The sequence below is a fragment of the Drosophila rhopaloa genome, unplaced genomic scaffold, assembly GCF_018152115.1.
Source record: "Drosophila rhopaloa isolate 14029-0021.01 unplaced genomic scaffold, ASM1815211v1 contig_203, whole genome shotgun sequence".
Classification (NCBI taxonomy): domain Eukaryota; kingdom Metazoa; phylum Arthropoda; class Insecta; order Diptera; family Drosophilidae; genus Drosophila; species Drosophila rhopaloa.
In genome coordinates, this window is record NW_025335088.1 from 3,334,534 (window position 1) to 3,348,018 (window position 13,485).

Consider the following 13,485-nt stretch of genomic DNA (forward strand, 5'->3'; position numbering starts at 1 on the left):
AGCAGCCACTATTTCAACACCACAATCGAAGGACGTGCAAATCAAGCATTTCAAAACTAATCTGCAATTGGAACAGCTTGTACTGGAAAAGAGGCGTCTGCGACGTGCTTGGCAAACCAATAGATCGCCAACTTCAAAACAACGCCTTAAAGAAGCAACTCGCACACTAAACCGAGCCCTGAAGAAAGACGCTCTCCTACCACAAATCTAATTTTAAAATATATCCTTTCCAACATTGTTTCAGCCAAAGGAGATCGCCAAAGTCATCGGGGATCTGAAACCGAAAAAGGCTCCGGACGGTGACCTAATAACACCAAAAATGATAATTGAACTTTCAAGTTCTGCTGGAACTTCTATTGAGGCTATTTGTAACAATCCGAGCAAATTTTACTATTATATTAGATACCGAAGTCCGGAAAACTCCACACAATTCCTTAATCCTACAGACCATTATCGTTATATATTTATTATCGTGTCTGTCTAAATTATTCGAAAAATGCCTCCTTACACGCATAATACCATATCTGCAAGTACACAATGTTATCCCGGCACAACAATTTGGCTTCCGCCAAAGACATGGAACAATCGAACAAGTTAACAGAAAAATCTCAGAAATACTCACAAGCTTTGAGCATCGGGAATATTGCAGAGTAATATTCCTCGATGTGCCTCAAGCTTTCGATCGAGTCTGGCTCGATGGCCTCATGCTCAAGATCAAATTACACTTGTCTCATAAACTACTTGAGTCGTATCTCAACAGAGTCTTTGCAATAAAGTGCAACACAACAACATCTAACGACTGCATTATCGGAGCTGTTCTACTCTGTTCGTCCTATATACAGCGGATATTCCTACGAACGAGGAGCTAACAACATCTACGTTCGCTGACGTCACAGCAATCCTAAGTCGCTCGTGGTGCCCACGCCGAGCAACAACACAACTAGCCAATCACCTCAGCGTAGTTGAGAGGTTGCTATCTGATTGGCGAATTAAAATAAAGGAACAAAAATGTAAACAAATAACATTTACTTTCAATGGGCAAACACGCCCTCCACTATCATTAAATTGTACTCCGATTCCCCAAATCAACGAAGTAACGTATATCGGCGTCCACCTCGACAAAAGACTAACCTGGAGAAGACACATCGAATGCAACTAAAAGCCATAAGCTTCCACTGGATATTAGACGCTCGATCGTCCATGCGTCTGGACTACAAGGTCCTGCTATACCACTCCAGTCTTAAACCTATCTGGACATAGGCTCCCAGCTATGTGAAATCGCGAGCAGCAGCAACATTGACATCATACAGCGCACACAGTCGAAAATCATGTGGACTATCACTCGGGCACAGTGGTACATTCGCAACCAAAACGTCCACAGAGACTTTGGCATTCTTGCAGTTAAAGATGAAATAGTCAAACAAAATGTCTAGAATTACGCAGTTTAATGATCTTGGCGTCCTTCTTGACCCAAAACTTAAGTTTTGTGACCATATTACTTCTATGGTGAATAAAGCCAGGGGAGTACTTGGATTTATTAAAAGGTGGTCAAAGGAATTCGATGATCCCTATGTTACAAAGACTCTGTTCGTTTCACTAGTCCGTCCAATTCTGGAGTACTGTTCAGCAGTTTGGAGTCCTCAGTACTATATGTACACCAATATAGACCGGATAGAGTCTGTGCAAAAGAACTTTTTATTATTTGCTCTACGGGGCATTAACTGAAATGCAAGCCTTATTTTACCATTCTACTCTAGTAGACTTCTCCTAATTAATCTACCATCTTTATTAAACCGTGGAACGATGCTTGGCAAAACTTTTATCTATAAACTTATTCACGGGGATGTGGAGAGTCCCGAGTTACTGGGACACATAAACTTCTCCGTGCCTAATAGAATAACCAGAAACTATGTTCCTTTTACTTTAAATATTTGTGTATCTAACTATGATATGCATGAACCGTTTAGAGTACTGTGTAACGACTATAATAGACTATACCATATTATTTCTACTACCGACTCTTTGCCAAGCCTAAAATCATTAATTTTATCTTACTTGGCACAAAATTAGTATTAGTATTAGTCTCGTACGTATTTCTAACTTAGTCTGTCCGCTTCTATATTGTCCTTTTTCACTTCTCGTCTATTGGGCTCCGCGCGTAACAAGCACTGTTTGGTAACGTAAGGTGTCGCTGATCATAGTGCATCAACGTACGAAAAAAAAAAAACCACCTGCAAAGAAAAACTCCTCGTGCACTGGGAAGGGGTAGGCTTTGTATATGTTTACTTTGGGTATTGAGTTGAATATCTTCATTTGGATTATCCAGTGGCAGTTGGCATGTTGTCGGACGAGTACACCACATATTGTGCATTTGCGTTCGCTGTTCATTTTGGATATCTTCAATAACATATCTGTCGTTTGGCAGAACCTTCTTGTTAATAAAAGGACCTTTATAGCAAGGCTCCAATTTGCGTAATGTAATCAAAACATGACCACTAAAGCTATAGGTGGTTGGCTTGGCGTGATTGGCGTCGTAATTTGTATAGTGCACATCCTTCACAGGACTTTATGTGGCTCTTAACATAGTTGAGCATTTGAGGAAACCATCCTTTCCATCATTGTTGTTTCATCGACGTTTGGAAGGCATTACAATATTAATCACTTTTATTCTTTTTGCATAAATGTAATACTTGAATCGCTCCAACGATTCTTGTAACTGTGGTAGGCTTTTTCTAGCATTTAAGTTGGTCAGCTATAATAAGCAGTTGGCTTCAGCTGATCCTCTTTACGACTTTGTGGATCTAAAGAGATCTAATCCTTGTTAGTGTTTTTTTATTGGATCCCTCTGAGTTTTATTGTATCCATTGACCGCTAAGTTATCATTCCGCACTATATGGTGCTCTTTCTTTTATGTCGGTATGTAAACATTGAATATCTTTTAGAAAAAAAAGCTGATTTCTATGTGTGATGTATTTTTATTTAGCTTGGTTCCTTCCAATTTGAAAACAACATCAATTAAGTGGCCACCCTTGCTAGCAATTACAAAATTACTTCTTTTTTTACCGTTTGGCATTACCTTTTTGGGCAATTCGGGTGTTATAGCGTTGACTTCAGATAACCCCACAAAAAAGTCCGGGGGTGTTAAATCAGGTGATCTGGGTGGCCAGTCAATGTCGCCTATTTTGACACCAGTCCCGGGCATTTTCGTTGCAGAAATGCAATTGTTAGTGTTAATTGCACTTTATACGGAAACAAACTCAAGTTCTATTCAAAATGCGCCACATAGTAGTTTTACTGACGCGAAAATGCTGGGAGCGGCGACGATACGACACTGTTGGGTCCTGCGAAACACTTTGTCTCACTGCTTTAACCAGTTCATTGGAGCGTCTTGTTCTCTGATTAACGGCATGTTGACGATCTCCTACTATCCCGTGTTCAAAAAAATTCGACAAGAACCTACGAATAGTATTGTCAGATGGAGCCTTTTTGCCTCGATATTTTTCCCGATATGAACGTTGAGTTAATACAACGGAACGATTGTTTTGGGTGTGCAACGATACATGGCAAAAATTATACAGAATTGCACACATAACAAATATGATGCAACAAATCGGTTGGTAAATATAAAAGTTATTCAGCATGTACATATCGACACGAAAGATGGAGCACCCTGTAGAATTGACAATTTTCTTGCCCTGCCCAGATATCTATTCTTACATTGCTTCTCAAACTAAAATGAAATTCTTACGTAAATTTGACTTAAATACTAATACTTGATTTCCCATAATAACTGGACTCATTTTTACAATAACATAGATATGAAAATGCCGCGGTAGTTTACATAGAAGTTTCAAAAATCCTAAAACAAACAATTACAAAAAGTACAAAAGGATAAGAAACCCAAAACATTTTTCGAAATACTTGGTGTCTTGATCCGAATTTTCAAATGATTCAAATAATTTGTAAACGTATACAATGCTTTCTTAAATTGATGATTTATTTGCCAAACTTTTTATATTACGAAGAAACGATAACATTACGCAAATAATTTCAATAGAATTGAATTCCTCAAAAAAGAACTCGTCTGACGTGAGGTTTAAGTTCACACCTTCCCATCTAGAGGGACGATCAAACCTCTACATTGTGTACTTATCTGAAAAAACTTCGGAGCCTATGATTTCCGACTTTAACGAGGTTTCTGTAAGCACGATAAAATGAGGTACAAAGGAAAGGCTATAAGAATACAATTTAGTTAGCTTGATATTTAACTTAAGTTATAACTATCGCAAAAGCACACAAACTGCACGCTTACAACATTCGATTTAGTGCTAGGTAATGTAGTTAAAGTGCATCCAAACGCATGACCAGAATCATCACTACGATGTAAATCGATAAAAGAAAGACAAATTACAAGAATCAAAATCATAGATCAGAAATACAAAATTAACATAGTTGTAGTAGTCTTTTACAAATATAAAGCATATTTGAAATAGGAGAGCGATTGTGAAATTTTGATAAAGCCCACCGATAGAGCAAAATTTGACATGTCATCAATATTAACAATAGTGTTATTTTATTATAGTATTATTATAAAGCTAAGATTGACGCTTAAATCAGGGTTAATAAAATCGAAGTCAAATCTTGTTTAAATTAATTCTTATCCTTTCTCTCTGTCGTTTGAAAGCATGACTGCAACCACAGATTAAGCAATAAGCGATTTCTTTCAACGACCTACTCTATTTTAGATTTCTGTTTTGATCAACTAGAAATTATATTTCCCTAATATTAAATCATTTTAAATCAAAATAATCATTGTAGTACCAAAAATAAAATAATATAAAATAGCTCTCTGATGCGTCTATTATTAGTACTATCAGAAATTATATTTCTAATGTTGACTATGAAGAGCTTGTGGATATTTGCTATGCAAATTTTATGTTTTTATACTCTCGCTGCTATTGCTAATAAGTATGCTAAAAATTAAGTTCAAACTTCTTACAGACAATCCGGGCTTGCATTCTTCAATCCTAAAATAGAACAGATCCTGGTTAATGAACTGGGTGTATAGAGTGGAATACAGTGATTTTTTCTAAACCGTTTGTGGTAAGGTCTGTCCTCCCTCAAGTGAGTGCTCTAGGTCCTTTTATCTTCTTTTCTATGCCAGTGCATAAAAGATTCAGAGTTAATTTTATTTGCCGATGGTCTCAAAATACTTGAACAGAGTAAATAAATTGGTGCTTTACATCAGTCTTTGCTTCAGGATCCCAAAACGTTGTTCAAAATAAGCGCTTTAACCAGAATCGGCAGAATCTACAGTCCTACGTTGCTTAGTAGCATTAATTTGATGGGTAGGTCTCTTTGAGCTATAGAATGGTTTCTATACCAAATTGTAGATATAATTACGGCTTAAATGATCGTACGTCTTGAGCTCTACACTTAAATAATAGTTTGCCACCTAGAATGCTCCTGGACCCGAGCTCTCTTGGAGATACTGTTAAGATAGTGTTGTTGTTGTATTTGCAAGACATAATAGGAAAGAACAAGTTGTTACTATAGTAATTTCCCCATGATCAACAATAACTCAGGAATTAACTTTTATGAATAAATTAGGTAGTTACTCACCATCACAATTCCCAGTTTCCGCATTTAACGTGTATCCTGTGCCGCAGCTTTGAAGACGCTATAAAGAATACTCATATTATCAGAAGAAAAATATTCAATGATGTTGAAAAACATACCGTGCAAATGTATGAACCGATTGTGTTATCACATCTCTGAGTTGGAAGACAGTTGTGGTTATTTATCGAACATTCATTGATATCTAGAGAAAGTGTAGAAAAAACATTAGCAATTCCAAAATAAATGTGAAAGCTAACCTACCAACGCACTTTTTCAGAGTGGCATCCAAGTTAAATCCAGCCTGGCAGTGGCAGTAATAGCTTCCTAAAGTGTTAAAGCATTCCTGATGATTATTACTAAGACAGTTGTTTGTTGCGTTATTAGCGCATTCATCAATATCAGTACAGCTGCCGTTCTTCAAACTAAAACCACTTTCACATGTATGACCCTTGTATATAAAACATTTGGAGCTGTCATCTTTGCATTCGTTATCATCTACGGGAAGCGTTTTAGTATTTTATTTTGGAAGAGAAATTAAATAAATATTATTAAAATAAGAAGTTATAAAGTTTACACTTTCAACACACAAATAGAATTATATACATGAATAAGTGTAATTAAAGAAGTGTGGTTTATATTAGGTTGCCAAACTCCCTTCCGCTTTTTTGCTCTTTATTTAGTGCTTTGTTCGATAATGTGTTCCCATTTAGACGGCAACTTCATAATACCCCCCTCGTAGAAACTTCCCTCTTTATTTGCGAAAAGCTCTGAAAGGCACTTTTCACAACCCTCTTTTGAGCCCAACTTTACACCAGTAAGGGCAATCGCCATGGACAGGAACAGGTGGTAGTCACTTGTCGCTATGTCCGGGCAATATGGTGGATGCGATAATATCTCGCATCCAAGCTACCGTAGCTTCTGACGAGTCATCAAAGAAGTGTGTGGTAAAACACTACACCCTACCTGTTGGCCAATTCTGGTCGCTTCTGGTCGATCGCCAGCTTCAAGCGGTCCAGTTGTTCGCAGTAGATGGTAGAATTAAGCGTCTGGCCATATGAGAGCAGCACATAGTGTATGATTCCCTTTCAATCCCACCAAACACAGAGCAAAACTTTCCTGGCCGTCAATCTCGACTTGGCCACTGTTTTGGACGATTCACCGGCCTTCAACCTCGACCGTTTTCGCTTGATATTGTCGAATGTGATTCATTTTTCGTCGCCAGTCACCATCTGTGAGGGATTCCTGTAATAAGGAAAACAACCTTCACGTTTGAGTTCTGTATTAAAATCGACATATATGCAGTTTATCGGTTCGCTTCGTGTCGATCAACATGCTGATTCTTTGCCGAAAAATTATTCAGCTTTAGCCATAAATTTAAATTTAAAACCCATATTCCGTCAATTTTAACTAGGATATTTTTTTTTTTAAATCGAAATTAATAACACAACTCTGACTGTAAATGCAGGAACCGGGTGGAATGAAAAATCTGAAAGTTTGTTTAACGAAACCACTGCTTTCGTAAGCAAACCAATAAAATGTCCGTCTGTCCGTCCGTTTCTACGCAAACTAGTCTCTCAGTTTTAAAGCTATCTGCTTGAAACTTTCCCAAATAGTCTTTCTATTGTAAATAGTAAATATGTCGGAACGATCGGGCGACTATATCATATAGCTGTCATAGTAACAATCGGAAAAAAATGTTTGTTCTTTGGGATTTGGTAATATTTAAATATTATGAAATTACATTTTTAGTTAAATTAAAATCGGACAATATTATCATATGGCTGCCAGAGAAACGATGGCAAAATGCAACGCAAAAGTGACATAGCTTCATTGCTTTTAGTAATACAGGCATAGAAATCGAAATGTAGTCGATTTGTAAAAACTGCAAGGGTATATAAACTTCGGCTTGCCGAAGTAAGCTACCTTTTTGTGAACTTTCAAATTTTTCTTAACGCGGCTTTGCACCTAGAAAGAAAAGTTTTTTTCTGTTAGTCTGGAAAACATATGCCAATTTGCTTCGTCGGTAATTAATATTTGCTTACGCGGAGAATCATTTGCATTATTGGAGCTGAAAAGTTTAATTTAGATATGGAAGTGGATGCTGGCAAATAAATTATCTTCTGTGTGCTGTCGGCTTAAAGTAGTGAGATGTCGAAATTAGGTCGATGATTGAAAGTATTTCGCGTGCTGAAGTCAGTTGGTAACATGTCGTTTAGCAGGTTGTAGTTAGATTGGGTGGTACATTTCTGTTCTCTTTTTCTTTTAGCATTGTTGTTTATCGAGCCCCAGTTTTTATGATCTGAATTTGATCTTGGAGTTGATTTCCGTACAGACTGCATCAAAGTCGTCACTATAGATTATTTCTCGAGCTTTTAGAGAATTGTGTGTCAAGAAAGCAACGCTCTCCGTGATATGTGGATGAGTTTTTTGATGTGAGGGTAAAGCCAATGGGAATATAAATATTTAGTGTATTTTATATGAGTTTCTTGTAATTAAATTATTATTATTATTGGAGGATATTATAATTTCAGTCAAAAGCCAGCAACGCAGTGACTGCAAGGGTATATAAACTTGGGCTTGCTGAAGTTTGCTTCCTTTCTTGTAAACTTTCAAATTTTTCTTAACTTGGCTTTGCATCTAGAAAGAAAAGTTTTTTCAAGTTTTGGATATCCAAGGGAACCTAGGGGCTACTCATTGATTCTTTGCCATGCTGATTACTAACATTTTATATTGGGAATATTTTTGCAAAGGGCATAGAATTGTAGTTCAAAGATTTCAACGCAGTAAAGTTCACATTTCCAAGCCTATAAAATCAGTCAGTCCGCTTCAACGCAAACTAGCCATTTACTTTAAAAACTTTCCCAAAGGAATTCTTTTATTATAGGTAATATATAAGTTGGAACGTTCTGAATCAGACTACTAAATCCCTAAAAAAACAGTCGAAAAAATAAATATATAACTCCAGAAATGACTTCTTCAATGCGTTGGAAACTTTTGACTCAAATTATTATACCCTCTGAAAAGGTATATAAAAACAAAGTATAAATTAAAAAAAAATATTTAAAATTGAGATGGTTTTATTTTCAAAATTTGTAGCATTTTTATGTTCAATTATGGCTTAAAACCATTCGTCACGAAAATAAAATCAGAGGTCTATTTATAACCGTTTTATTCTAATGTATGTCCTAGATATACTATACTTCTCTATGGATAAAATTCCAGCAATTATAAATACTTAAAAATTTTGCACATTATAACTCGAAGGTTGACAAATTTAGAAATATTTTTGGTTCTGGTATATATTCTGGTTTGTCACGAAGACTGAATAAATTTACCCTACTTGCAACTGTCAGGATATGTTCAGTATAAGTAGATAATCCGTTTAATGTCACAAACAGAGAGCTCAATTTTTAACGCCATTTGGCAAGATCTCCGGTTTACAGGTAAAGATGCTTGTCATAATGAATTTAAGAGGATATCAGTCGGAAGTCTTCAAGTGCACCACGCTTCAGATCCATTTATAACCGTTTTATTTTAATATATTTTGTTATAGATCAAATTCCAGCCATAACTCAAAGCTCCAGCAATTACACAGATGTATTAGAATTTAGATATAGTTGTGTCGTCTCAGGTTGCCCCAGATTTAAGTGACTCGATCTCCAGCTCGCCTGAGTGATACTTTGAGTGAGCCAATATATCCTCTCCATGATAAATTATAAGATTTCATTTTATACAACATTCAAACTACTTATTGTCTATGTTCAATTCAATTTCTTTTCCTCTCCTATCACTATTTATTGCCAGCTATTTTTTCGATCGTTTTTGTATTTGTTTAGTTTTATGTAAGAGACACTGTTTTGTATAGTCCGATCAAAACGAGGAAACTTTGACTGTTAATTTGTCTTAGAAGCGTAAAAGCTATCGCATCAGACTTTTTTAATTAAATTATTTATAAGTACACTGATCATCTTCAAAATTTTTGCTGATCGGAAAACCAAGTAGCTGACAGAGGAACAATCGTTTTCGAAGAATTATGCAAATATCTAGCTGTAGTTTATTATAACATAAAGCCGTCATGATTGCTAATTTGTGAATAATAGGTATTTTTGGCATCGCCCAGTTGCATGAAATATATTTTAAGCCCATATGGAATTAATATTACTTTACTATATGAAAGAATTTTTTTTTAGTTTCTTTAAAATCGAAATAAAACTTACCTTTACATTCATCGTATTCGCTATCATAGTGATATCCTGGTGGACAATCTTTTGCCTTAACACTTAAGCAGTGGTAGACACCATTCTTATTGTGGCAGTATTGTGATAATGGACACTCCTTGCATTCGTCAATGTCAATGCATTTGTTTTCCAGTTTATCAAAAACTTGGCCACTGTGACACGTTTTGGTATTCATCGGAGAGCATGTTACGTTGTTATTGTCTAACATAAATCCAGGGTGGCACTTGCACTGATATGCGTCAAAAGTGTTTTCGCATATGTGGGCGCAAAGGTTCTCAATTTTCCCGCATATATCTTCTAAGGATGGGATGATAAATCAAATATCATAATTTCAAATTAGGTGATTTATAAACTTACCATCACCGGTTAAGACAATTGTACCATTTATACCCTCTTCCGAATCTATTAGACTTTCGCTATCTTCGGTAATATAACTGTCATTATATTCTTTATCAGATTTGTAATTTGAATCTGAGGCTTCGTAGCAACAAGCTTGGTAAGATTCGATTGAGGAAATAAATGAAAATAACGGATCCTTGCAGTTGACCTTACTTGCTTTTACTGCCAATCCAATTTGACAAGATCGACAACATGTTGCATAGGAATTTGACGTCAAATTTTCTCCTCTATCGCAACGAGTACCTTCTAATGCAGCAAGGCGACCTAACTCACAATTCTGATGGTCCACCTCTCGAGAACAGCAGACATCAAGTGTAGAATGACATAGTCCAAGCCAAAGTTGTGGTATTATTGTTGGCGCAATATCGATATTTGTGCACGAGGCAGTTGTTCGAGCATGCCTAAGCCCACTTATGCAGCATTTTCTAATATAGTCAGAGATATTGTCTAAAAATTAAGTAATATATTAATAGTATTTTATAGTATTTTTTCACGACTTAAAATAACTGTTTTTATAAAAAGACTGTTTATCGGAAATTAAACATAGTTTATGGTTTTAAGCATCGAAATGGAGAGTATTGAATTTTTGTAACAGCTACAAGTATATAAACTTCGGCTTTCCTCTTTTATGTTTTCTTTCTCTTATAGTAAAGTTTTTGACTGGATTTTACGGTGGAAGACTTTCGTCCTGTCCTTTAAATTCTTTTTACTTGCATTTTGCCTTGGGTTCTATGGCAGCTATATGATATTGTTGTCCGAATTAATTCAATTAACCAAATCCTAAAGAACAACAAAAAAATTGGTTATAGTCGCCCGATCCGGCTCGTTCCGACTTATACTACTTATACTTTTACTATACTACCTGCAATAGAAAGACAACTTTTGGGAAAGTTTTAAGCTTTAAAAGTGAGGGACTAGTTTGCGTAGAAATGGACAGATTGACTATGGCTAGATCGACTCTCCTGGTGATGCTGATCAAGAATATATATACTTTATAGGGTCGGAAATTATAATACCCTCTGCAAGGGTATACAAACTTACAAAAATCGCCTGTTAGAACTAACTGCATAGATGCTCTTTATATAAGCAAATAATTATCAGTAAATTAATAAAACTACATTTAAATTTAAATTGTATTGTTTTTAATTTCTTTGTACAGAGGTAGACTTCTCTTGCCAAGGTAGTTGATAATATCGTTCTTTCCCGCTAATACGATTTTTGAATTTTAACTGCTTGTAAACAATCCCAGCTGATTGACAGTAAGACCGTAGCACGCTTAATTTTGATGAACTCTCGAAAATGCAGTCACACTGAAAAGATTTAAGTGTTCATGTCGTTCTCGTTTGTCGATCTGAGTACTAGGCTTTAATAAAGAAATTAAAGGGAATGTAATACAAAGCTTTAAATGGTAACTGGTGGAAAAACGTATAACTGCGAGAGTATATATTTAACTTAAGTCTCGGCTTACCAAAGTCTGATATATTACATATGTATGTACATAAGTATACGGATGCAGAGGGGGGAAATTATAATGTGTCTGCTGGCATTAAGCTAGTGCACATAAGCAAATCACACATAGGCGTTAATATATATACATCTGTTTTACTCACCACTGGCCAAAGTGGCTGCGACATGCTCTCCAATGACCAATAAGCACATAATTCCACATAATTTGTAAAACATAGCGCGCCCAACAAAATATCTTGCCGGTGGGCAAAATTAAAATTGATAAAGAAGAAAGGAGGTATAAATGAACAGACCTGACATTGAGTGAAAAATAACGAATGTCGTGTGCATATGGTATCTGGAATTATCTGAGTCACTTAGGCACATACATATGCGTACATACACGCACATGAATGAAAATATACAATTTTAGAACAAAGAGTGTTTCGGATTAAAACAGCTTGTGGGCCCCTAGGCAAATTGCACAAACATACATATGTATGTATGCACGTATAAATACGTTGAGCGAAGAAGTCTTAACATTTTATTTACTTAAATACTCATGAGTGCGCTAGGGGCAGAGCTACAGTAAAAAAGACCTGGTCAGGAATACTTCCCCAACACTAGGGTGGGCCATTATAGCAACTATGAGACGACTCGGGATACGTTATCAATTAACAATTAAAACAAAAAAGAAAGCTAAAGCCGAAGTTGATATACCCTTGCAGAATATTCTGTAAATTCTATTCTCCAAAACTATTCATATGATGCATTCTTAATACTCATAAAAAATCCCAACTTCTTAACTTTAAAAACACCAAAGTTATGGCATTTCCGATCAATCTGTTATATGGCAGCTGTAGGATATAGTCGGCATTTGGTAGGTCTAACTGATTCGCCAAAAATAAAACCCATAGAAAATCCCAACTTCCTAACTTTAGAAACACCAGTTATAGGATATAATCGGCCGATCCCGGCCGTTCCGACATACATATATACTGCGTTCAAAGTGTGTGCAAAGTTTCAATTCGATATCTTTAAAGCTGAGAGACAAGTTTTCGTAGAAACAGACAGACGGACATGCTTATATCAACTCAGGAGGTGATCCCGATCAAGAATATATATACTTGTCGACTATATACTTGAGACTTCTCCTTCACTGCGTTGCAAACTTTTGACTGAAATTATAATAACATCTGCAAGGGTATAAAAACTATTAGAAAGGAAACGTTGTGCATTTCCGCAATTGCATAACAAAAATATTGGACATTCATCTCCTAAATCCTTTCAGAAACTAATATTCCAGACCTGTTATAGTTTTTTGTTGCGATACTTTCTCGCGGAATTAGTGTTCACTCTTTAGCATTTTGCAACCGGTCCTTTAAAATGCCGCAAAGGGGACAAATGGTAAAAACGTCTTCTGGGAATCCTTTCCCATATATCCTTCCCTTTTAAATATTACTTTTTGGACACATGCAGTTGATTTTATTTTTATTTTATTAAGGACAAACTTGTCATTTAATTTAAAGCACTAAAACAATCTTTGCTTTAAAATTTATTATTATACCATTTAGAGAATAGAAGCAAGTAGGATTAGGCAGAAAAAATTGTCAAAATCGTCAAGGTTTTACCAAATTTTGGGCCAATTAGTTGGTATTTTATTTTTTATAAAAGATAAATAGCTTTTAACAGTAAATGAATAATTCTATCTAAAAATATTTTGTTTTATTTAAGTATCAGCATATTAAATAAATTGAAACAAATGAAAGCATAAGAATACTGT

The 13,485-nt window shown here is 35.7% G+C and overlaps 1 protein-coding gene across 4 annotated transcripts in view; it reads right to left on the minus strand.

Annotated features, from left to right (window-relative positions):
• Positions 1 to 12,128, minus strand: part of LOC108041643 (fibulin-1) — a 90,143-nt gene extending 78,015 nt beyond the window's left edge. For 2 of the 4 annotated variants that reach the window (XM_044460643.1, XM_044460641.1), the window contains exons 1-6: positions 11,867 to 12,127; positions 10,215 to 10,703; positions 9,837 to 10,154; positions 5,881 to 6,114; positions 5,739 to 5,821; positions 5,623 to 5,680 (exon numbers count right to left, since the gene is read on the minus strand). In XM_044460643.1, the coding sequence (XP_044316578.1) occupies positions 5,623 to 5,680; positions 5,739 to 5,821; positions 5,881 to 6,114; positions 9,837 to 10,154; positions 10,215 to 10,703; positions 11,867 to 11,939 (1,255 nt within the window). In that variant the 5' untranslated portion in view covers positions 11,940 to 12,127. Of the gene's footprint in view, positions 1 to 5,622; positions 5,681 to 5,738; positions 5,822 to 5,880; positions 6,115 to 9,836; positions 10,155 to 10,214; positions 10,704 to 11,866 lie in introns of all 4 variants that reach the window. The other 2 variants (XM_044460642.1, XM_044460644.1) reach the window with 2 other exon arrangements.
• Between the last annotated feature and the right edge of the window lie 1,357 nt (positions 12,129 to 13,485).